Raw genomic sequence first — 23,119 nt, forward strand, 5'->3', positions numbered from 1 at the left:
TTGATGCTTGTACAGTGTTAAAGGGGACAGGCAGGTAGTGCTCTTAAAAGATCTTTCTGAGCAGAAACGTCTAAAGTCTCCTCTTAAGTCCTAAACACTCATGGAGAACTTAGGACTTCTTTGCACCATGGACTATATTTTGTCCATAGCAGCTTCCTTCCAATCCTAAACATACATACTAAAGCCAAATGACCTGGGACCCTAGGAATGTCCCTCTTCAGTGCCCCACATTTGGGTGCCAGATGAAAATTTCAGCCATACGTGTAAGAGCGTTTATGTGTGCATTCATTTTTTAAAATACTACAGTATGTTTTTCTCATTACGCTAAAAAGAAAGGGATTCAGGAAATTGAAGTAAATATTTCCTTCTATAACTGAGATTATCTACACTGATAAATGGTTAATTTACCGAATAACGGACTGAGAATGCCTGGACAGGATTAAAGGAGCCAATGTGGAGGCCAGGAAGTGCTTTTTCTAGACCAGGTCTCTCAGGAAAGGGATTTCATTGGGGTCTCCTAGATCTTACTGTCTATTATCCTTTGATGATATAACCCATGGCAATATCTCGTGTGCCCAGTTGGCTGTGACTGTCACTTCTGAGGGATCACTAAGCAGATACTTAAATGATTTCAGCAAGACATGGACCCGTCTGGAATCACTGGAAATCTTCACTTTCTGTTCTCTTGCTTAAATTGTGGGCTATTGATTGTATATACAAATAGGTTTCATTAAGGATGTTATCAAATGCGTGGTTGATATACTTTGGCCATGATCCTCCCACACATAGACATCTCTGACTATTCCCTTCCCCCAGTTTCAGGTTGATCATTGTATTGCCAAAGTTTCTGATGAGTGGCTTTCCTCATCGGAAGTGCTGTTTCTGACGTCACCAGCCATCATTTCTGGAAAGCACTTGCACTTGGAGGCTGGCTCCAAGGGATGGTGGCTTCTCATTTATTACTGTTGCGTGCCAACAGCCCTTGAAAACTATGAATGCCACAGTTTCTCATGGTTGCCTGGCTGCACACCATCCCAGGACCCCGACAGCCATTAACTTCCTACCCCACCTTTAAAAAAAAAATTCTGTGTCCTCTTGGCACGAGATAATTTCCCGGGCAAATGGGGCAATAGAGTTGCCTTCACCTCAGCACAGATTCCACCAGAGGCTTTTCCAGCCACAAGCTCCAAGGGTCTTTGCTGACAGACACATAGGTGTACACATGAATGGCAAAGGCGGGGTCAAAGTAATGAGCATAGAAAACCAGGGCCAATGGAAGGAGGAAGGCTGCCCTGCCCAGCTGCTCTCTCCTGGTGCCTATAAGGCGCCCTCAGAGGCAGCACGCATGCGCATGGCGCAACTCCTCATGTGCTCTGCCTCAGAGACTGTTTCCCAAGGTCCAGAGGTTCTCTGCTTCTTTGCTCTGGTATTTTACATCTAGGCTGATACTACTGAGCCTGTCACCCTACATCTCCGGAGCTGGGAGAGGTGGGAGGTGGGCTGCTACTGCATCTTTACTGGCTGCTGTCCTGGGAAGAGAGGGACATCGGGAGCGGGCACAGGGCTCAGGGGCACCCAGAACAACAGCATCACCCTCAGCAGGCTTGCAGACACAAGTGAGCCCTTTATCACAAACAATGGAAAGTTTGTTGCTGAGGACACAGGGTGCTTTTTCATTGCGTTGGACACATTTACACACACGCTGCCGTAATGAACGGAGGCCTCTGTGGCTGTATTACAGCTCTGAATCACCAAGCCCTTACATATGCATGGCGCCTTAAATCTTCACCCAGCACCGTCGTCGGACCCATTCACTCATGGGCAGCTCTTGAAGTTGTTGGTTTTCTTAACTGTAAATGAGATTCGCATGTATCGCATATTTTACGTATGTTCTGTTCATTTGCCGTCCCTCAATAAAGCAGCAGAGTATTTGGAGATGCTGTGCCTCAGTTTTGTATAATAGAATTCATCCTCTCTTCCATTGTCTCCTGGGTTTCCTCTTCCTTTCTGCTGGGTCGTTTGTTTCTTTCCGTTTGAGTTGGATTAGGGTTATTGTGCAGTGTTTGGTTCAGCTGGCTGAGTTCCTGGCTGATTGGTTTTACCCTCTTTGCACTTTCCACTGTCATTCATAAACACACACACATACACACATACGTGCGCGCACACACACATCACACACATACACACAAACATACGCACACATCACACAAACACATATACATACATATGCACATTACACACATATACACATCACACACATATCACACACACATACATACACACACATACACACACATATACACACATACACACACATACACGTGTACACAAATGCACACATATACACACACACCACAGAGGGTAGAAGAAGTGAGGGAGAGAGAGAGAGAGAGAGAGAATGAGAATTCAGTGTTCCAACTTTGCCTACACATGGAAAGTATTGTTTTCCTAGAAACTACACATCATTTCATGCACATGTGTGTGCGTGTTTGCAAGTGTGTAAGTGCACATTGTGCATGTGTTCACATGTGGAGGCCAGAGAACAACACTATGAATGTCATCTTCACAAACACTGCCCAGCTCATCTGAGGCAGGATCTGTGAGTGAAGGAGTCTGGGTGATCCTCCTGTGTCCACTCCCCAGTGATGGGATTCCAAGCGCAGGCCACTTGACCAGCATTTGAAAGTGAGCTCTGAAGTCTGTCTGCACTCTTTCCCAAATGAACCAATTCTGTAAGCTGGCCTGGAGAAATGACTCAGAGGTCAGGAGCGCTGTCTGCTCTTCAGCGGGACCTACTTGCACACAGCCTTGGTCTTGTGGTTTTAGGCACACAGGGCAGTGGTGTGAAACACACTCACAATGCCATTCAGGCCAATTTCAGGGTGCTTTCCGTTTTGCAGAACTGATTCTATGTCCCGCAAAATAACAGCTCACATCTTCTCCTGGGGTCCTGGAAAATAAACAAGGAAAAAAAAAAAAAGCTGATAGGCTTGCAACAATTATTCTGGTCTGTGAAGTGATCTGATTGTGACTTCATTTTCTCAGCTCGGAAATACCATTTTGGTAAACCAGACATGTTTCACATAGTTGACTCATTAGTTGGGAATTTTTTTTTTTTTTATATTCTTCTTCTATAATGCAGTTCATACAATCTAGAGTGGACCCAACAGGATATTGCTTAGAAACGTAGTTTGTGATATGTATTATCTCTGCTAGTTAGACCAACTTAAGTGGAGGGTAATTTTTACATAATCTCTGCGAGCTTTCTTCATTGGCTAAAGAGAGCTATAAATTTTCTGGGAGGATTTTTTAGGTATGAGGGCTGACACCCGTGTCTCTATGTCGGCTGGTACACAGTTGCTATATCGCTATTCTAGCATTTTGGGAGGGGCCCCAGGTGTGGTCTCCCCCTACTAGGCTCATGTTTAACCGTATCCTTGCTACTCAATATGGGGCTGTTTTTCACGGTTGCCTTTTGTGTGCCCAGCCTCACTAAGCATTATTCAGTGTCTTCTTTTTTTTTCCTTTGAGCTTAGCCCCTGGCTGTATTCCTAGAGGGTAAATACATAAGGAAGGGCTGTGGATATTTGCAAGGCTTTCGATAAACAAATATTGCCCAGTGGCTCTCCACAAGACCGTTAGTCGATATTCTGAGAAAAATCAAGGCTGTGAGTGTTTGTGGAGGTTTTCAAAAGCTTTAACTGGTTTTGTTTCTTGTTTAACTTTGCTATGTATGTTTTCTCTTTAAAAACCATAAAATACAGGTACTCACACACACTCATGCACACTCACTCACACTCATACACACTCACATACATATACCCCCCCTCTCTCTCACACACACACATACACACACATATACACACAGGCACACAGGCACACACACAGGCACACACACGTCCATAGGCTAGTGATGTCATGAAATTATTACTTACCATATTGTTTTGACGGGAACTCACTATGACTTGAAGTATGAGGTGCTTGCTTCTGATGATTCAGAAGATAATTTTAATTAACATGTGGTATTTGATGAGGTTGATTTGCATATTAAAAGGGATACTCTATTTTCAATTCTTTTTTTTTCCCCAGCCCTCTAATTAGATCAGGATTTTACTAACCCCCTTCCACGTCCTCACTCCCCTTTCTTACCTCTCTGTAGGCAGTAGTGACTAGCTTGAGCTTCACAATGTTGTGGGTCTCCAGTATGTTTATCTTCCTGTTTCCTTCTTTGTAGATAATGCGACATTAGCGCTTGACATAAAATAATGATATAGTTTCCTTTGTTGAACACAGTTCTTTAATTAAAAACGTATAGGCCCTCAAATTGGAGTCAATGGGTTATTGAATTTATTTACCCAAAAAAAAAAAAAGACACGACGTTGGAGGTTAAGGCGGTAAAGGAAGATCTGGGAGGAGTTGGTGGGGGGAGCTGGGTGAATATGATCAAAACACATTGCATGACATTCTCAAAGAATTAATTCCGATAATTGTTAGATGCAGACCTCCTGACAGTGTACATGCAGTAAGTGAAGTGGGGTCACTTCCTTGGGGAGGCACTCCAAAGGCACTCCTGATCCTAGCACTGGTCCCTAGGGAAAACCTCACCTGCATCTCTATGACACCTAGAAGTGTGTATGGCCCTGTCACTCCCTGTCAGTCATCCCTGCTCCTCTAGCTGGCCCTGAAGAGACCTATGCTATCTGGAAAGTCCCTTAGCTTGCTGACCAGGTGACTTCTACCTGTTTGGCAAATTAAGACTACTCTATAAAGGGTGTGTTAATCCAGTGTGGCGCTTTAAGTAGATAATTCAGGAAATTGGAATTAACCGGCTTAATGATTGCCATTGTGAATTGTGACATCATCTCTTGCGTGATTCTAACCAAGCGCTTGGTCACTCTAAAGAGACTTGATAGGATAAAGTTGACAGTGTCCAGATACGCCGTGTCCTTCAGAACAAAGTGTCAGGTCCCAAGAGAGGCTGATGCTTCCCTATCTGTGAGAGATCTTAATCGGGACATCTTGTTTTCTCTTTTAGGATATTTTTAAATTTGCAAGGACATCTCCTGTCCCAAGACAAAAGAGGTCCATTGTGGTGTCCCCCATCTTGATCCCAGAGAACCAGAGACAGCCCTTCCCCAGAGATGTGGGCAAGGTAAGTTGGACAAAGGACAAATGACACAGAGTGGTCCAGAGTGTTCCTGTTAAGGGATGGGCATGCAAGAGGCCAGCTGTCGGTGCAGTTGTGATTAGCCGGAACTGGCCTCCATCACCGCGAGTGTGGTAAGAGGTCAAAATGATTGCATCAGGATAAGAATTTAAGCAACCTTTTTAAAACAAAAAATAAAGTGAAAATGCAGAATTCATAGGTCACAATTGTAAGATCTACATAATAGAAAATAAATTTGGGGTGATACTGTAATATGCCATTAGTTAACAATTGGCTGCTTTGTCTTCGTAGCTGATGTCCAGGTGGCAGGCTGACAGCTATGTGCTCGTGTTTGCTTTCTATTGAGGTCCTGTGTGTGTGTGTTTCAAATGTGTCAGCCTAAGCTCACTGTTGGGTTAGCTTCTCAGAGATGAAACCAGAGCATGGGAACTCACTGGCACGAACTGGATCCAGAGCAGTGTTACTTTAGTCTGAACAATAAAGTCCCCAGGAGAAAACAGCTGCCTTTAAACAGATCTTAGTGCTGATGCTGCCCTGTGTCAGGAAAAAAAAAAAATCAGCAAATTGAGTTTAATGATCTGACTAGTTGGTTTTGGTGATTCAGGACTCAGACCACTTCCTGGCTGTGAACTACAAGGGGGCTTTGCTGAGCTGACCTAAGGGGCTGGCTTTACCTGGAAGGGGAGGAGTAAAGGGATGTGTTGTTTCAAAGTAATTTACCTGAAGGAACAAATCAGAAGGACATCCTTGGCCCATTGGCTCAGATGCACTGAGCCATCCCAAACTGGTTGCAGTGAATATCCTGTTTTTTAGAAATCTGACCCATTTTAAATCACTCTGATCGTGTGATAGTTGATTCCATTCTGTCTTCCCCTGCCCTATTGGACCTACTACAGACGTCTCATCCAAAACAGTGGCCTCAAGTAAATTTGATGGGACACACATCAGTACCTCCTGCCTCCACAGAAATGTCTATGTGGAAATTCAGATTCAAATCGATTTCTATATCTTGTTGAACCTGGAGTTTGGGTGTTTACTCAAATGAGTGATCTCAGTGCCAGGGGCTGTTGTGTTAGTAATACTCATCAGATAAAAATAGAAAGCCTGCTTTATGCCACGGTCCAATCAGGACTGGGTAAATGCAACTGTAACAAACAGACAATCTAACTTATTGTCTGTGAAGGGTGGGGGGCGGCAGGCGAGACACATAAATGCAACTAAATAACAAAGAAATTAGAGAGTATGACAGTGTCTGCACAAAACAAGACCACGGTGACCAGAGAGAAGGAGAAAGGTTTCCACCCCAGAAAGCTGGAGGGAGGAGATTGTCACAAAGCTGGCTGATGCCAGCCAAGGTTCGTGATATCTGAGGGGAGAGTGTAAGAATCAGGACATCCATGGGAAGACCAGGCCCATGTTATCTCAGTAGAGAGATGTGTGTTCAAGGGCCTGAGGTGGGTAGGGACGAAATGCTCCTGAGAAGCAGACCCTAGGGGACTTGTGAACCAGGGAGAGCATGGCCAGAGGACCTGGAAGATCTTGGAGGTGACCTACCTTGGAGGCACTTTGAGGAACTGGGATTTAGGCACAATCTACAATGACTGACCCCTGGAAGCTCTCCCCAGGCTGTGCATACATGCCAGTGATCACCCCAGCTTCATTGTAGGGAGTATTCTGTGGAACCAGAATGGAAGATAGAAGTGAGAGCAAAGAGACCCACTAAGAGGGGAGGTGGCCTGAATGAGAGGTAAGGATGTCTTAGACCACTGGGGTAATATTTCTACTGGAAATTAAAAGCAGTAGTAACCAATTATTCTGGTGATCGATATACGTATTATTTTAAACTGCCATTGTGACAAAGATGTATCTCTTTTAGCAATTATTTCCCATGACTCCTGGAAAACAGAGCAGCTTAGAGTGGACAGAGGTGAGTTATGACAAGCCCTGTCTCTCTGGACAGGCCTGACCACTGTCATACTCATGCTTCAATCCCTGTGGAGGGACTAATCTCTACCTCTTTAATGGCTCTTGAGACCAATGTCAGTCTTTTTCCATTACCATAATAGAATAGCAGATGCAGGCTGCTTTGTAAAGAAAAGAGGTTTATTTAACTCGTGGTAATAGGTGTGGAGGATCCAGAGGTGACATCTGGTAGTAACTTTGTCAGCAGACTTCTGAAGAGCTGGGATGTCTGTGGTTCCACAGTCTGCTTCCTCCCTTGGGGCGTCCAGGAGGTTGAGTGTGTGTATGTGAGGTAGGGAGTGGGGGTGGGGAAAGGGAGTTGCCCTGAGGATTTCAGTGTAACAGATCTTTTAGACAGTATTCAGTGAAGCTGCTTGCTCTCATTTTGGGGGTGAACAACGGCTATATGAACCTTGGGGAATGGGTGGGGGTTTCAGGGTGGATGTACTTTATTGGTTGTGGCAGAGAAGATGGGAGTGCTTCATTTACATGAAAGAAATTCCAGGTGCTTGCCAGGCAAGTTCTTATCAGGAGGGAGGAAGTTGAACCTGTAATTTGGCCATGGACTCTGACTTTCCAGGGGTAGAAGTAGGACTCATACTCTCCAGATAAGGTCAGGCAGGGAAGAGGAAGTGCCACTGAGAAAGTGTCTTCCACTTTGCACTGAGCTTGGGAGGTATCCGGCCACAGTGGAGTGCAGCCTTAATAGCAGGGTCTCCCAAAGTGTGTATTTCTGCCTAGTCTCTCTGTGTCTTTATTTTTGTGTATCTGTGTATCCATATCCTTGGGTATGTAGCTGTATATTTGTGCATGGGTCAGGGCATATGTGTATAGGCGGAGTCCAGAGAAGAACCCCGGGTTGTTCTACAAAGTGTCATCTACTTTGTGTTTTATGAACAGGGTCTTTTATTAGTCTGAAACTCATCAAGAAGGCCAGGCTGGCTGGCCAGTAAGCCCCAGGGATCTGCTTGTCTCTGTCTCCCGAGTACTGGGAATACAAGAGTGTACTACCATGCTGGCGTTTTAAAACTATATACGGGTTGCGCGGATCAAATGTGGGTCCCTGTGCTTGCAAGGCAAGTGCTTTACTGACTTCTGGCTGTGCAGTATCTGTAACATCTTCCTCTTCTAATACTGCTACTGGCATTTTAGTATGGGGGTTCTATCCTTGGGACCTTGTCTAATTTTAATCATACATGAAGGGTACCTCCTCAAACACCATAGCCAGATGGTTTCTACATTCTTAGTGCCTTGTAATGAGAATTATCCTACACATGAAGCATTGGGGGTGGTCTCATGCAAGCAATATCTACATAGTAGCAGGATGTAAGCTGTGTTCTTTCTAGGTACCCCAAAGGGAAGCTAGGGTTTCATCTGAGACAGTGCATCACAATCCCCCATGGTAACAGATACTTAACATGGGTACCACTAGGACCCCACCCTCCAGGCCAATGCACATAGCCTTTATGCAAGAACCATGCATAGGTGTTATTTAAAAGACCCCAGGGAAGACTGGTGCACATCCAGGGTGAGGTCTCCTGGCATAGACCGTCTTCTGCCTACAGATGGTTTGACCCACAATGTCAACCCCCATGGGACCTTGTAGAAATGTGTATTCTTGGACCCTATCCTTAAGCTGCTGAATTAGAAACTCTTGGGCGCACACCAAAAACCAGCTTTAGAATTTTACAGCAGCCCCTTGTGTGCCTCTCAGCTATATCCCAGAACTCTTGTCTTAATAAAATCCCTTCATTACACATCAGATATCCATTGATGTGCTTGTCCATTCATCCTGTCCTTCAGTGTGTGTCAATACCAAACAGTTCATTATGATGCTGTTTTAAAGGAAGTACCTATTCTAGATTGATTTCTGTTGCTGTGATAAAAGCTACTTGGGTTGGAAGGATTCACTTGGCTTAGACTTCCATGGCACAGTCCATCACTGAAGGAAGTCAGGACAGGCATTTGAAGCAGAAACCACCACAGGAATGCTGCTTACTGTCATCCTCCCCCTGGCTTACGCAGCTACTATCTATAATCTATATATCTATATATCAACATATCAATAGATCAATAGCTCTATATCTATATATCTCTGTCTCTGTCTCTGTCTCTATCTCTATCTCTATCTCTATCTCTATCTCTATCTCCAAACCCACCCTGCCTAGGGATGGTAGCACCCACAGTGGACTAAGCCCTCCTACATGGATTAGCAGTTGAGAAGATATCCCGCAGACATTGCCACAAGCAAATATGATAGAGACAGTTCTTCAGTTGAGGTTTCCTCTTCTCAGATGTGTCAAGCTGACACTCAAAGTCAGTCACCACAGTGCCCATTCCATCACATAGAAGAAAGAGCCTCCCATCCCATAGAAGGTGGCTCAGATCGAAGTACGTGAGCAGCCCCTGCACATATTAGATAAGAGGCAAGGTATCACAGAGCTAACTCACTGTGTGTGGGAAGATTACCTCATCTCTGAGTCCCGCTCCACTTCTTGGTGTATGAGAAGATGATCCCTGTGGAATTCTTGTCATGAACACTCAATATAATAAGCGGAAAGGGCCTAGTGGTGTGCCAGACAAACCACGAATAGGTGCTAGTATTTTTAATGCTTCTCTAATTCTATAAGATCAAGGATCCTGTCTGTTTCCATCACCATTAAGTCCCCAGGTCCTCCCACGGTGCTTTATAAATAGCTGATGCTCAGTATATGTTGGCTGACACAAACTAGGTTGAATTTCAGGGACGTTTCCTCCTGGGAGACAAGAAGACTTACTCACTGAAGCCAAGCACATTGGGCCTCTAAGGCTGAGAACACAAACAAGTTAATTCAGAAACTGAGATGAGAATGGAGAATGAGAACAGACCAGGGAAACCTGTGAGACAAAGTATTTACATCAGGTCTGTGAAGGCACAGAAGTCTTCGGTACCCTGAGTTTTCCCAGGGAGTTTCCCTTTGCAGTGGACACCACACACATAGCTGCTCTGGGGCATCTTGCTGGCCAAGGGATCTCCTCCAAAGCTAGAAGACTTTGCATCCACACATGGAACAGAACACAAGGCAAACAAGAAACGCTGGAGAACACACAGTTCCTTACCCTCCTGTGTGGGGGATGCTCCCAAGACTGTGTTGCCCAACATCTCCTGACTTTTCCTCTATGGGATTATGATCTAGCCACATACAGAGAGTTCTGATAACTCCCTAGAAATAGCCTCACTGCCTTCAGACTAGCACAGCTACAACAGAAGACTAGTCTTGGGGTTAACTCTTGGAGTATCCAAATCAAGATAAGGGTATGTCTTAATAGCCACTTGCTTTTGTTACTTTTCTGTTGGCATGATAAAAACACGAGGACTAGAAGCAATTTAGAGAAAGAGAGAGTTTATTTGGGCTCACATTCCCAGGGTGAGAAGAGGTCAGCATGGCAGGGAAGCATGGTGAAGAGCAGGACAGAAGGCAGGAAGAGTGAAGAAGTAGCTGGAGACTTATCTTATACCCCAACACTGGTGACACACTCCCCCAGCAAGACAGCACCATCTGAGCCTTCCCATTCAAACCACCATACCACTGAATCTTTTCTTTCAATAGTAACAGTCTAAATTAGAGTCTGATATGCAATACTAAAGTAAGGGATACAGTGATCAAGAGAGATTTGGAAGACAGTGACCCCGATCCCTGTCTTAGGGTTTCATTGCTATGAAGAGACACCATGACCAAGCCAACTCTTATAAAGGACGGCATTTAATTGAGTCTGGCTTTCAGTTTCAGAGATTCAGTCTGTTATCATCATAGCAGGAAGCATGGAAGTAGCTAGGCAGACATAGTGTTAGAGAAGGAACCGAGAGTTCTGCATCTTGATCCAACTGCAGCCAGGAAAGACTACTAAGTCTCTTCCACACTGGATGGAACTTGAGACTAGGAGCCCACAAGTCTAGCCTCCACACTGATACACTTCCTCTAACAAGGCCACACCTCCTAATAGTGCCACTTCCCATGGGCCAAGCATATTCTTACCACCACAGTCCCATACCCAGCAGTCACGGAAGATGCTTTGTATTCTTCCATGCCTCTGCAGAGAAAAAGCTGACAGGCACAGGTAGGACTGATGAAGCTGAGATAAAAGTTATGAAGGGAAGAATGAGATGAATGAATTAAAAGCAAGCAGGCACAATCCGGAAAGTAACTTCCTTCAGGGGGAAAGCAAAGCAAAGATGGTTTTCACAAGGTAGTTTACTTTGCAAGAAACATCTGGAAGTTTGGGAGACTTGAACATCGTGATGCTGGTATCCCCAATTAGAATTGGGAAAGCAGCTGGTTTATAGAGGACCTAGGTTGAGAATCTCTATATGGACACACATACTGTACCAAGAGAAGTCCTTTACTAGAAAATGAAATTGTCTTTGATTCAGTTAAGGCAAGAGGCAATGAAGAATGTTTCTGGGTAGCTTCCTGTTCATTCATTCATTCATTCATAGCCCAGGCTGGGCCCCAGCTACTTTCTGATTGACAGCAAAGAAGCTTGGGAAAATTGCCTAGAAAGAGACTGATGGACAATCATGTGGAACTAAAGAGAACTGTGTAAAAGTGTCATATTCATCATCCCAATCTGGACAGTTTTCAGTGAGAAAGGTTTGCTTATGTGTACATCAGGATGACCAGTGTGAACTGGGACTTTCTAAGTGTCCATGCTAGCGATTGCTCCTGTGATAACCTAGTTAGTAGATTTGTGACTCTAGTACTGAAAACTAGTGACGGTGATGGCTGTGGAGAACACAGCCTGGATCTTCCCTCTGAAAACTAGAATGTGCACCACAGTCTCCTGAAAAGCTTTTATTTCTACTGAAGGATACAAACATCAAGAGAAAAGTGTGGAGGGTGTTCTCATCTGACCCTATGCCATGTAGAACTGTCTACCCACAGAAAGGTTTCATAGGAATCTCTGAGGCTATAGACAAAGTCTTGGCTGATACATAACTTAACCACCCACCAAGTAATTATGAGTTGCCAGATTGCTATAACATGGGCAATCCAGAGAACCCTTTCCCAGCCTGAGTATATATTGGATACCCTGACCCTCTATTCTACTTGCTTGTAGAGCCAACTGGTTGGAAGCATATGGACAGAATGAACCCACATGCTTTGGGAAGACAACGACAAACATGCCAGGCCATTAGGAAATGAGTTTCCGTCCTTGTTTCTAACTCTTCCCTGAGACATCTACCCTAGAAAATGTCTTATTTCTGAAGAAAGAGGAAAACACCCAGTAATCCTGAGCACGCTTCTTCTAAACCCTACCTTCCTTGCCACTGAATTTACCACAGAAGGAAGGAGCTGGGGGTCGAGTTGCGTGTGTATGTGTCCATCCCCAGAGAAACATGGTATTCTCAACATGTACCATCTACCCTTCATCCCCAAAGTGTGACTCTTTCCGAATTTTCATCATAAATAATTTTTCAATTTCACCAACTTCTGCTGATAAATATTTTATTACATCTTTAGAGGTTTTTGAGTTCTTAGGCCCAGCTGATTGAGAGCAGGGGACTTTAAATCTGCACAGAGGCATGGCCGACTCGGCAAGATGTGTTTTATTCTGTTTTATATTGAGTTTGAAAGACAAGTCATTTATGAAATGCTTATTAGGAATTCCACTTTCATCACGGACCCTCTCCATCAAAGCCAATGGAAGTACATTTTACTGAAAATCCTTTTTTACACCCCCATAAATTAGTAGAATGGACATTGGGAAGGACATTTTTAACCCAGGCTGGAAAAAATAATGTCACTGAGCCATGTGTTCTTCATACAGGGGATCAACATAGATCATTAGACCAACGCACGGGAACGCTTCAACAGGGCTCTGCTTTGACTGTGTCATGACTGGGAGTCATACATGAGTGGAATTTACCACAGTCCCACAGAGGTCCAGACATAGGGTTTGTCAATGCTTTCCCTGCATCCAGGTGCCCACCATCCCTTTGTGTGCTCACCTAATGCACACACAGAGGAGCTGGGGGTATGTAGGCACTGGGACTGAGTTTGTCTTCCTCCAATCAGCAGTTCGTAGTCCTTGGCCTTTCTGTGAGAATCCATGTATGCTAAGCTGTATCCTCAGGGGCTGGACCACAAGTTAAGTCTGAATCCCCAACCCCATGCTCTTCACTCTTCTCCTGAAATTACTTGTCCAGTGCTAGTGTCTGATTCATTGTGTATAAGCCCCATTGGTCCTCCACCCTTTAAAGCTGTTATCTCATACACTTTATCCCAGACAACACTCTTTCCAGAAATTTACAACTGTCTCTCTGTTTGTCTGTCTATCCATTAGCTTCCTATCATATATCTACTCATCAATATATTTATTCATTCCTTTATCATATCTATCTATCTACCTATCTACCTATCTATCTAAGTACATATCTATATCTATCTAATCTATATTATCTATTCATCCATCATCTGTATATTATCTATCCATCATCTATATATTTATTTTCTATGTCTGTGTATCTTCCTACCTACCATCTCTGTCTATCTGTCTGTCTGTCTGCCTATCTATCTATCTATCTATCTATCTATCTATCTATCTGCCTGCCTGCCTGCCTCCCTGCCTGCATACATAACTCCCCCTTGTTGAGCAATGAGTACTTTTATTCATTGTCTCAAATGTACCACCAGCTGGAGAATAGTAAGGAACTAGAAATCAGACTCTAAGATGCCCAGAGGCTCATTGCTCAAAAATTCTCCTTGAAATGAACATCAGAGATTATCTCCTCATTCAGCTCATACATATGCCTCTCCATTTGCATGTCTTTGAACTCTTCCCTCTGCCTAGACACGTTCCCTTCATCCTCACTTCCTGTTTCTACATTTAGGGCTCTACAGTCTGTTGGAACATGGCATCACTGAATGTTTGATGCCTGTACCAACCAAGATGGCAGCTGCAAACCATGGGTTGCTAGCCATCACTAGGGATACTGCTAGTGTAACTGCAGAAATGAAGTTTGGGGAGGTTACCTTGATTTAAATCCTATGCATATGTGTTTGTGCAGATGAGTACCAGTGCTGGCAGAGACCACAAGAGGTAATCAAATCCCCTGGAGTTACAGTTACAAGCAGTTGTGAGCCATCCAGTGTGGGGGCTAAGGAAAGAACATGGGTCCTGTATAAAAGCAGCAAGAATTCATAACCCCTGAACCATCCAACCTCCCTAGCACCAGAGAACATATTTTTTATTACAAAAGAAAATACCAAAATTTAAAATGACATATGTATAAATTTCACATTAGTGCCCACATACATACAAACACACATATACACATACATATACACACATATACACATACATATACACATATACACACAAATACACATATACACATACATACACACATACACATATACACATACACACATGCACACAAACACATACACACATAAATATACACACATGCATACACACATACATGTACATACACACACAAATATACACACACATACACACACATTCCACATGTGTACACATGCATGCATATGCCAAAGAATGGAGAATAGCATTGATAATCTTTATATTTAAGAACATACTTTTTTTTTTTTTTTTTTTTTTTTTTTTTGGTTTTTCAAGACAGGGTTTCTCTGTGTAGCCCTGGCTGTCCTGGAACTCACTTTGTAGACCAGGTTGGCCTCCAACATCCACCTGCCTCTGACTCCCAAGTGCTGGGCTTAAAGGCGTGTGCCACCACCGCCCAGCATTTAAGGACATCTTAAGGAAATCATTTGAACAGGTGGGTCTCATATGTGTCATTGCACTTCCTTGCACTTGTTTAAAATGTGGCTTTCAGAGTAAAACTCAGCTCTTGTGTGGTCCTTGCTGTGTAGTGGAGCTGGTCCATAGCTCATTCCCAACATGGTACTCTTGTGTGTTTCTCACTTGGTTTCCTTTATGCTTTGTGTGGTCTCCGTGATAACATTTAGCATATTTTGAACAGTTGTATAATCCCTTCTGGTCTTTCCTTCCAGTCCTACTAAGCTGCTACATATCATATGTGGTGTCCAGGCAGAGCACCTAGCCCACAGTAAGCCCCTGGGTATCCTTTGCCATAGCTAATGACTGAGTAGGTAAGCTTTGAGTAGGTGCTGATTAATTAAAGCGATCAGAGCCTGCTTTGTTGTTAGACTGGAATTAACAGACCATTATATGATCAGTCTGAATATTTTCAGCAAATTTTAATTTTCTACAGTGGCAATGAGGCCACTAGCTAAATTGATTGGCAGTCAGCCATTATGCTGGGTCATAGCTGTACCCTTACCAGATTGCAATAGATTTTTTTTGATGGGCTCTCTGTGAGGTGTGTGTGTGTGTGTGTGTGTGTGTGTGTGTGTGTGTGTGTGTGTGTTGGGGGGGGTTAGAATTCTAAATGCATTCACACTTAGGATATTTATATTTAATACTCAAAACTTACACAACTTTGCAGAGTCAATTCTAATTTACTTTTGAAGTCTAATAAAAGCTATACTCGCCATTACCATGTGTTGCCCTCCTTCTGCAAAGCTTAATTAATGGTAAAACATAATTGAGTTATTTTGATTCTCTGCCAAACACATATACATGCAGAAATAACCTACATGATATATACCCAGCCAATAAAGGCACCTGAGCCTGAGGGAGAAGAGGTATTTTAACCCAAGTCTCACGCCCTTCCGGTTCTCAAGTAGCAACATTTCCCAGACTTTGCTCTTATGCATATTTGGTCTCAGACTACATTTATCTTTAGTTATTTCTGAACATTAAAAACTTGAGTTATCACCCTAGACTTAAAGGTGCCAAGCAACTTTCTTATTTGACTACAATCTGCCGTAGCTAGCAGGGGTCAGAAGTGAAGACAGACACAGATTTCTCTTTTGTTCCCATAGTAACACGGTGAACAACATTATCCCCACTTCTCAGATGAGGAAGCTATAATAGAAAGAGACTAAGTAACTTACCCAAGACAGCTCAGTTAAAGAGGTGGGGTGGGGCCGCAAAGATCCAAAGCCAGGGTCTTCACTGCCCAGCACTGATCTGCTCACTGTAAAATGAGTGTTTTCAGCTTCCCATTGGGCTTTGTGTGCATAGTGCACTGATACGACTTCTTAGTCGACTCAGTACTTGACTAATAAGTCAGCATTATGCTCCCAGTGTATGGTTGAAGAAGCAGAGCCTCAGAAACACACTGTGTGACAGGATCTGTTTATGGAATTCTTGAGAAGCCAAGTCTTTCATGTCACCACTTGCAATGTACTGGGACTCTGGAAGGATTTCAGAATAACATGGAATGGTTAAGGTGTCAGCTTGACTGCATAGTGTGGAAGCAGACAAACCAGGGCTGAAACAAACTGGAAGCAGAGTTCAACATTCCTTACCAACCCACAGGGTGGTATTGGGGGCAGCTTCTGCCCGCCCATTTCATACTCTTTTTATGTGCCAACTCATGCACCACCCTGTCTTCTGAACTCAGGTGGCCAGATATGTATACCACAAACCAGCAAGTACCTGAGAAGGATCAAGGGAGCTTGACGAGGCAAGCTGGCAGAGGAGGTAGCTCAAGAGAAGGCTCCCGAATGATACATTATAGTGGGCAAGGGAAAGCTAGGATAGGTGGAAAGTTCTCAAGATGAGGGCAGGCATGTGGTCCATCCTGGCAAAAGATAGAACGTTTTATCTAGAGAGCTGAGGCCAACTTGATATGGTCGTGAAGCAAGGAAGAAATTGTCTGTAAAAGCATTAGAGAGATAATCCAGAGCTAGGAGCCAGAGTTATAAAAAGTGATGTCAGAGTTTGGGCTTCATTCTACAGGTGACAGAGGGTAAATTTTGAGCCCATAGGATCACATTGACACACTACAGGGTAAGATTGGCCCATTAGGAAGATGGCTATGATTGGTTGCCAGGGGTAACACCTAAAGGATGCAAACAGAAAGCCAAGGAGATGAAGATGGAGGATGGGACACTGACCAGGTAGGCTACACAGGGATTCTTGAAAGAGAGAGGTGGGGACTGGAGAGAAGATGCCAGATGGCATGGATGGGTAAGTCTGGAGAGAAGATGCCAGATGCCCTGGATGGGTAAGTGGATTGTGTGAGAGAGGACATACTAGGTTTTGTATTGGTTGGTAATATCATGGCTCCATAGGCTGCTGAAGAGTTGCTTTCAGAAGCTTTCTGGTAGACCCATTACTTAGCTATGGGTAGGTGGAATGAGACCAAAGCATCTGGTTTACCTACTTTCTGAAGGATCTCTCTGTGGAACCATAAATGGCCCCCATCACCCCCCAGGGAAGGCAGATCACCATATGGGTGGTGTGTATTATTGAGAAGCAGAAGCTCAGGTTGGCTGGAGTCTATATTCATCTGGAGAACCAGAAGCAAGCTTAGGGGAACACTTGAGTGCCCCCACATACCTACCCTGTGTCTCTCCAGGTTTTTACAAGCCCTGGCACAGTCTGTACATTGTGGTTTTCTTTAGTCCTTCCTTATAGTAATTTTGAAATATTTTTTTCTGCCAAGTCAGAAACACGGAACAGCTGTGCTCAGTGTTGGCCTTCTAGCCTCAAATTCTAAGTACATTTCTTCTTAGTAATTTCTCTTTTGAATGCCGGTGTTTGGCTAGGCATTAGTCTACACAATTCACATGCTCTGCGTTGCTCAAATTTTAGTTCATTTATTTGACAACTTGAAATTCCTTGTAAGTGCTGCTTTTATTTTGCTATTTGCATGGGTAAGGCGCTCCTAAAATGACATGGAACAAGTCCGACTTTGCTTTCTTCGAATGTTTTTTTCTCCTCGTTAGTAATACATGTTCATCACAGAAACCTGATTGGAAGACATATATTTTAAAATAATATCTACACTCAAGATAGCTTCACTTTCAGCTTTTAGAGCATGTGTAAATCTGCGAAGCTTCAGGGAAAGGTCATGGGTCCCATCTTTGAGGCTTACAGTCCACAGATCTGGTCAGGGGCCCCAGAAGAACATTCTAGTAGTTTCTGGTGCTACTGGCACATGTAGTTGGTTGCCCATGCACTGGGGGAACTCTATCCTCTTGACACAGATTCACAGTGAATCGCTGGTGTTCTTTGGCTCTAGGGGTCTCAGAACCATCCTTCCTGCCTTTCAGTGATATTCTCCACAGCCATTCTAGAGTTCTGGAACATCTTAATGGAGAGCACCCTGGAGGATATGTGGGTACATATGCTCCCTTGGTAATATAGTAAATCCTGTATGGGAAAGGGAGGCACTTGGTGCCCCAGAATGGCAATGGAACTTATAATAGACAGCAAATGATTGTAAGCCAGTTCCAGTCCCCACTGAGGGATATTTAGTGATTTCCCTTCAGCATTTCCTCCACAGCAAATCATATGGCACTTATAAATCTCTGTATGAGGGAATGGAGTGATGGCTCAGTTGTTAAGCACTGGCTGCTCTTCCAGAGGACCTAGGTTTGGTTCATGTCACTCACATGGTGGATCACAACCATCAGTGACTCCAGTTCCAGGAAATCTTTTGAAAGCACTAGGCTTACATATGGGATACAGAAATTCATTCACGCTACTAAGATACAGTAACGAAAGGTACCTTGGTGGGTTGACGCCAAGAAACACCACAAAGTCTCACCGTGCAACAGATCTAGTGCAAGAGGTTTATTGGGGAAGAGGGAAGAGAGCAAAAGGCCATCTCAGAATGGGGACATGAGGAGAGGGGAGACCAGGAGACAAAGAAAATGAGCAAGATAGAGAAAGAGAGAGAGGAGGGGAGGGGAGGGGAGGGGAGGGGAGGGGAGGGGAGGGGAGGGGAGGGGAGGAGAGGAGAGGAGAGGAGAGGAGAGGAGAGGAGAGGAGAGGAGAGGAGGAGAGAGAACGAATGAACTATGGCATCCAGAGGGACCTTTTAAAGAGTTCATGTGTTGCTACACAACTTGTAGGGACAGGGGAGGTGCACTGCACATGGTGGTAGTGAATGATGGCATAAGCTGAAGTCACTGAAAGGCAGGCTAGTGGGGTGCACATGGTGAAGAGCCATACATATAAAATAAATCTAGAACAAATTAAATCATAGCATGTACACATAGGCATGTATATGTGCATGTGTATAATGAACAAAAAGTATATATACTTTTCAGAATATATGCATGTATGTATGTATGTATGTATGTATGCATGCATGCATGCATGTATGTATATATAATGTCTTAGTCAGGGTTTCTTTTCCTGCACAAACATCATGACCAAGAAGCAAGTTGGAGAGGAAGGGTTTATTCAGTTTACACTTCCACATTGCTGTTCATCACCAAAAGAAGTCAGGACCAGAACTCAAGCAGGTCAGGAAGCAGGAGATGATGCAGAGACCATGGAGGAATGCTGCTTACTGGCTTGCTTCCCCTGGCTAGCTCAGCTTGCTTTCTTATAGAACCCAAGACTACCAGCCCAGGGATGGCACCATCCACAATGGGCCCTCCTCACTTGATCACTAATTGAGAAAATGCCTTACAGCTGGATCTCATGGAGGCATTTCCTCTACTGAAACTCTTTTCTCCGTGATAACTCCAGCTTGTGTCAAGTTGACACAAAAAACCAGCCCATACGTATAATTTGTGTGTATATGTCATTACATATGTTACTATACTTTATATAAACCTTGAGCTTGCACACAGTCAAGAAATGTGTTAACAGCAAATGTCAGCAAACCTAAAAACCTCAACTCCACTGCATTCCTGTTCTGCTGAGGTCCCCTCTCGTGTCCACATAGCTCTGCTTACATCTGGACCACCAGCTCTCGGTCTGGGACCCCTATGATCTCATCATGTGGTGCAACTCCTACCTGGGCAGTGCAGCCTCAGACCTGATAATATTAAAACCATGTGGAGCTTTGAAGAGTAACTTCTTATCCATCCCTGAGAATATGAAGGAATCCACTGGAGGTCTTTCCATTTTGCCTAAGCTTCCTCCATCTTCCTCATGTGTATTCACCTCACTTGCTGTGTTTCCTTACCAGGACTAAGGATTGTCCTCGGTGAGAAGGGCACTGGGTCACTAGGTCATGGGGCCATTCTATGTGTATCCTATTGCTAATTCCTCAACTACCCTGTCAAGGTCTTCCTCTGTATTTAGCACATGAGGAAGCTCAGTGATGGATAAAGTCTAATGATGTAGCAGAATGACGAAGTTCACATTCTAAAAATTAGTTAAGAAAATACAACACACAGATACAAATTATACCAGATGAATACAAGACAACTGGGTTTTGTAGATAGAATACAATGTAATTATTACCTAGATCATGAAATAAGACATAACTAACCCCCAAAATGCCTCCTCATGTCCCCTTCAAGGTATAAGCTCCACATCTTCCAAGAGTAACCAATCTTGACATCTAAGACTACCAGATAGTGTCTTTGTTTAGTACAAAACATAAATGGATCCTGGAACACGTGGGTTTTGTCTAACCTTTCCCAGTGTGTTCCTGACATCACTCCAGACTATGAGACTCTGAGCTGCACCTGCAGAATCAGATATATATATATATATATATATATGATTCCATTTTCTGGACCTCCTCACTGCCCTTTCTTCTGAGAAGGACTTGGCTTGCTTCCAGTTTTTAGTGATTACAAATTGTGCTGCTATTTAAAAAAAACTCTTGGGCATGCCTTTGAGGGAGTGTATCTGCACATTTCGGCTAGAGACTGACCTTCCTGTGAAACAGTGAGGGCAGCTTTAGAAGATTCCACCACAAAAAAACAATTCCAGAGTGGCTGTATAGACACCAAAATTTAAATTCATCACTCAGACTCCACAGCGGATTGTGTTAGTTGGAGCAGTAGAATATTTAATTCCTAGAGAAAATCCTACCTGGGAACTTAAGCTGTCCGCATAAGCCAGGTAGGAGCCTGCTCCATGTCTTCAGAGTCTGACAGAGCTGGCGCCTGTACCATCAAGATGTGTATAGCTGTCACCATGGTATCAATCCATAGCCAGTCTAGGGAGCAGGCTCTAATAAAGACTCCTTCCTTTTACTCTTATTGTGAAGATGAACTCCTAAGTTAGTTGCCATTTACTGGCTTGAGTTGAGGTTATCTCCTTGTCCCCACCAGACTTTCAGTTAATGTTATTTTGCAAACCATGGAATGAAACATAGAAACCAAGTCAAAGGTATTTCCAAAAAGACTCTTTCCAGTTTCTTTAATTATGATGTTCTTAATACATATCACTTAGGAATGCTTGTTTTTTCAACTCTCTTCTGCGGTGAGAGATTAATCCATGCCCCTCTTCTGTTCTTTCTTGGGTGGACTCACAATAATAATTGCAGATAATGATTAAAGACTCATCCATGGTGAAGCCCTGTGGAGACAGATGGGTTATTTCTAGTCAAGCTTCCCATGTCTTCCTACTGTTTAACAGTGGTAGCATCAAATCACCTCCTTTCTCTATTGGGCCACTGCCAGCCCAACTTCCATTGTCTCATGGAAATGTTACTAAGTAGCCATTGTTAAAAAAAAAAAAAACTTGCTAAGATACAGGCATGGTTAACACACACACACACACACACATCATTTTTTTTATTCTTTCCACCTCCTAGAAATGAAACCACCTAAGAGTCATATTGTCAAGAATCCCCAGCAATGCATTGTCTTGAGATAAAAGAGGGAATATGTTGTATGGAGTGTGATTAATGATATTGGTCTGCCAAGTTCTAGCTGTTTAACACACAGTTCCTCTGCCACCCTCAATGGGAGTCCCCAACGAACCACTGAGTCTCTGGAGCAGCCCCTGATATCCTTCTGATGCGTTCCTCAGGTGTGTCCCTTCTCACCATGTGAATGACTTAGGAGTTTTTCATTATGTCTGCTGTTTCAACAAAATAGGCAATGGTTTTCTAGGCTCATTCCCATCCCATTCAGCTGCCACTTGCTTTTCTGAGCCATTGTAGAGCTGGGAATAGCTACCTGGGGCACAAGACCCTCCCTGGATCAGCTTTCAGGATCATCTTAGCCCAACACAAACGACTTCAGAGGACTCATATTCTCTGGGACCACTTTACTAAGATCAATTATAAGCCCCCATGTTTGTGTTGCTTGTGGCAGTGTGGTGAGAGGGAGGAACAAATTTAGGGGTCCATCCAAAGGCCCCAAGTACTGTCCTAGTGTCAGAGCACTCCGATAGGACCAGCTATCTGCATGGAAAGAGCTTACTCTATGGCTGTGTTCCACTTGTACAGCTAACTACTTTGTTTGGGAAAAGCAGCTTCTATGAGCCAAAGAAGCTGTCTGTGGGGGCCATTTCCACATTGCTCAAGTGGTCCCTTTCTCTGGACTTTTATCTATTCAGATGATTGAGTATCCTTTATATCTCAGCCAGAGCATCTCCCCTTGGGGGAAAGGTTCCTTGACTCTCCACACTAGATCAGGGCCTTCCTCGTGTATACCCATGTCTCTGTGCCTCTCCAGAGCAGGAACCCCACTGGAAGTCAAGAAAAGACTATTGGTTGATTGTCTGATGACGTCTTCCCTGCTAAGCAGCAAACCCAAAGCTAGTAGATGAACACTCACACATTGTTCTGAGCATAAATATATCTGTCAGACAAATCTCTCTTGATAAATATTTGTTAGGCAGATGGATTGATAGATGGGTGGGTGGGTGGACAAATGGGACTGGATTGGTAGGTGAGTGGGTAGATGATGAATAGGTAGATAGATGGACAGATAGATGTATGAATGAATAGATGGATGGACACATGGACAAGGTGGGTGGTTGTGCAGGTGATTGGGTGAATGGATGGATGGACAGGTGGATGGGTGGGTAGGATGGATAGATAAATGGATGGGTGGGTGAGTGGATGAATAGAAGGAAGGAAGGATGGATATATTAATGGCTGGACAGATGAATGGATGGTCAAAAGGTCTAATGCTAGTGATCTCTATGGAATGTGGTAAAAGTTAAAATCAGACATCTTGTACAAAC

At 43.7% G+C, this 23,119-nt stretch overlaps 1 protein-coding gene across 1 annotated transcript in view; it reads left to right on the forward strand.

Annotated features, from left to right (window-relative positions):
* Positions 1-23,119, forward strand: part of Cdh13 (cadherin 13) — a 1,011,337-nt gene that overhangs the window by 470,688 nt on the left and 517,530 nt on the right. The window contains exon 4 of the mRNA XM_034522532.2: positions 5,036-5,152. Within this exon, the coding sequence (XP_034378423.1) occupies positions 5,036-5,152 (117 nt within the window). The remainder of the gene's footprint in view (positions 1-5,035; positions 5,153-23,119) is intronic.

Source organism: Arvicanthis niloticus, chromosome 18 (genome assembly GCF_011762505.2).
Source record: "Arvicanthis niloticus isolate mArvNil1 chromosome 18, mArvNil1.pat.X, whole genome shotgun sequence".
Taxonomy (NCBI): Eukaryota; Metazoa; Chordata; class Mammalia; order Rodentia; family Muridae; genus Arvicanthis; species Arvicanthis niloticus.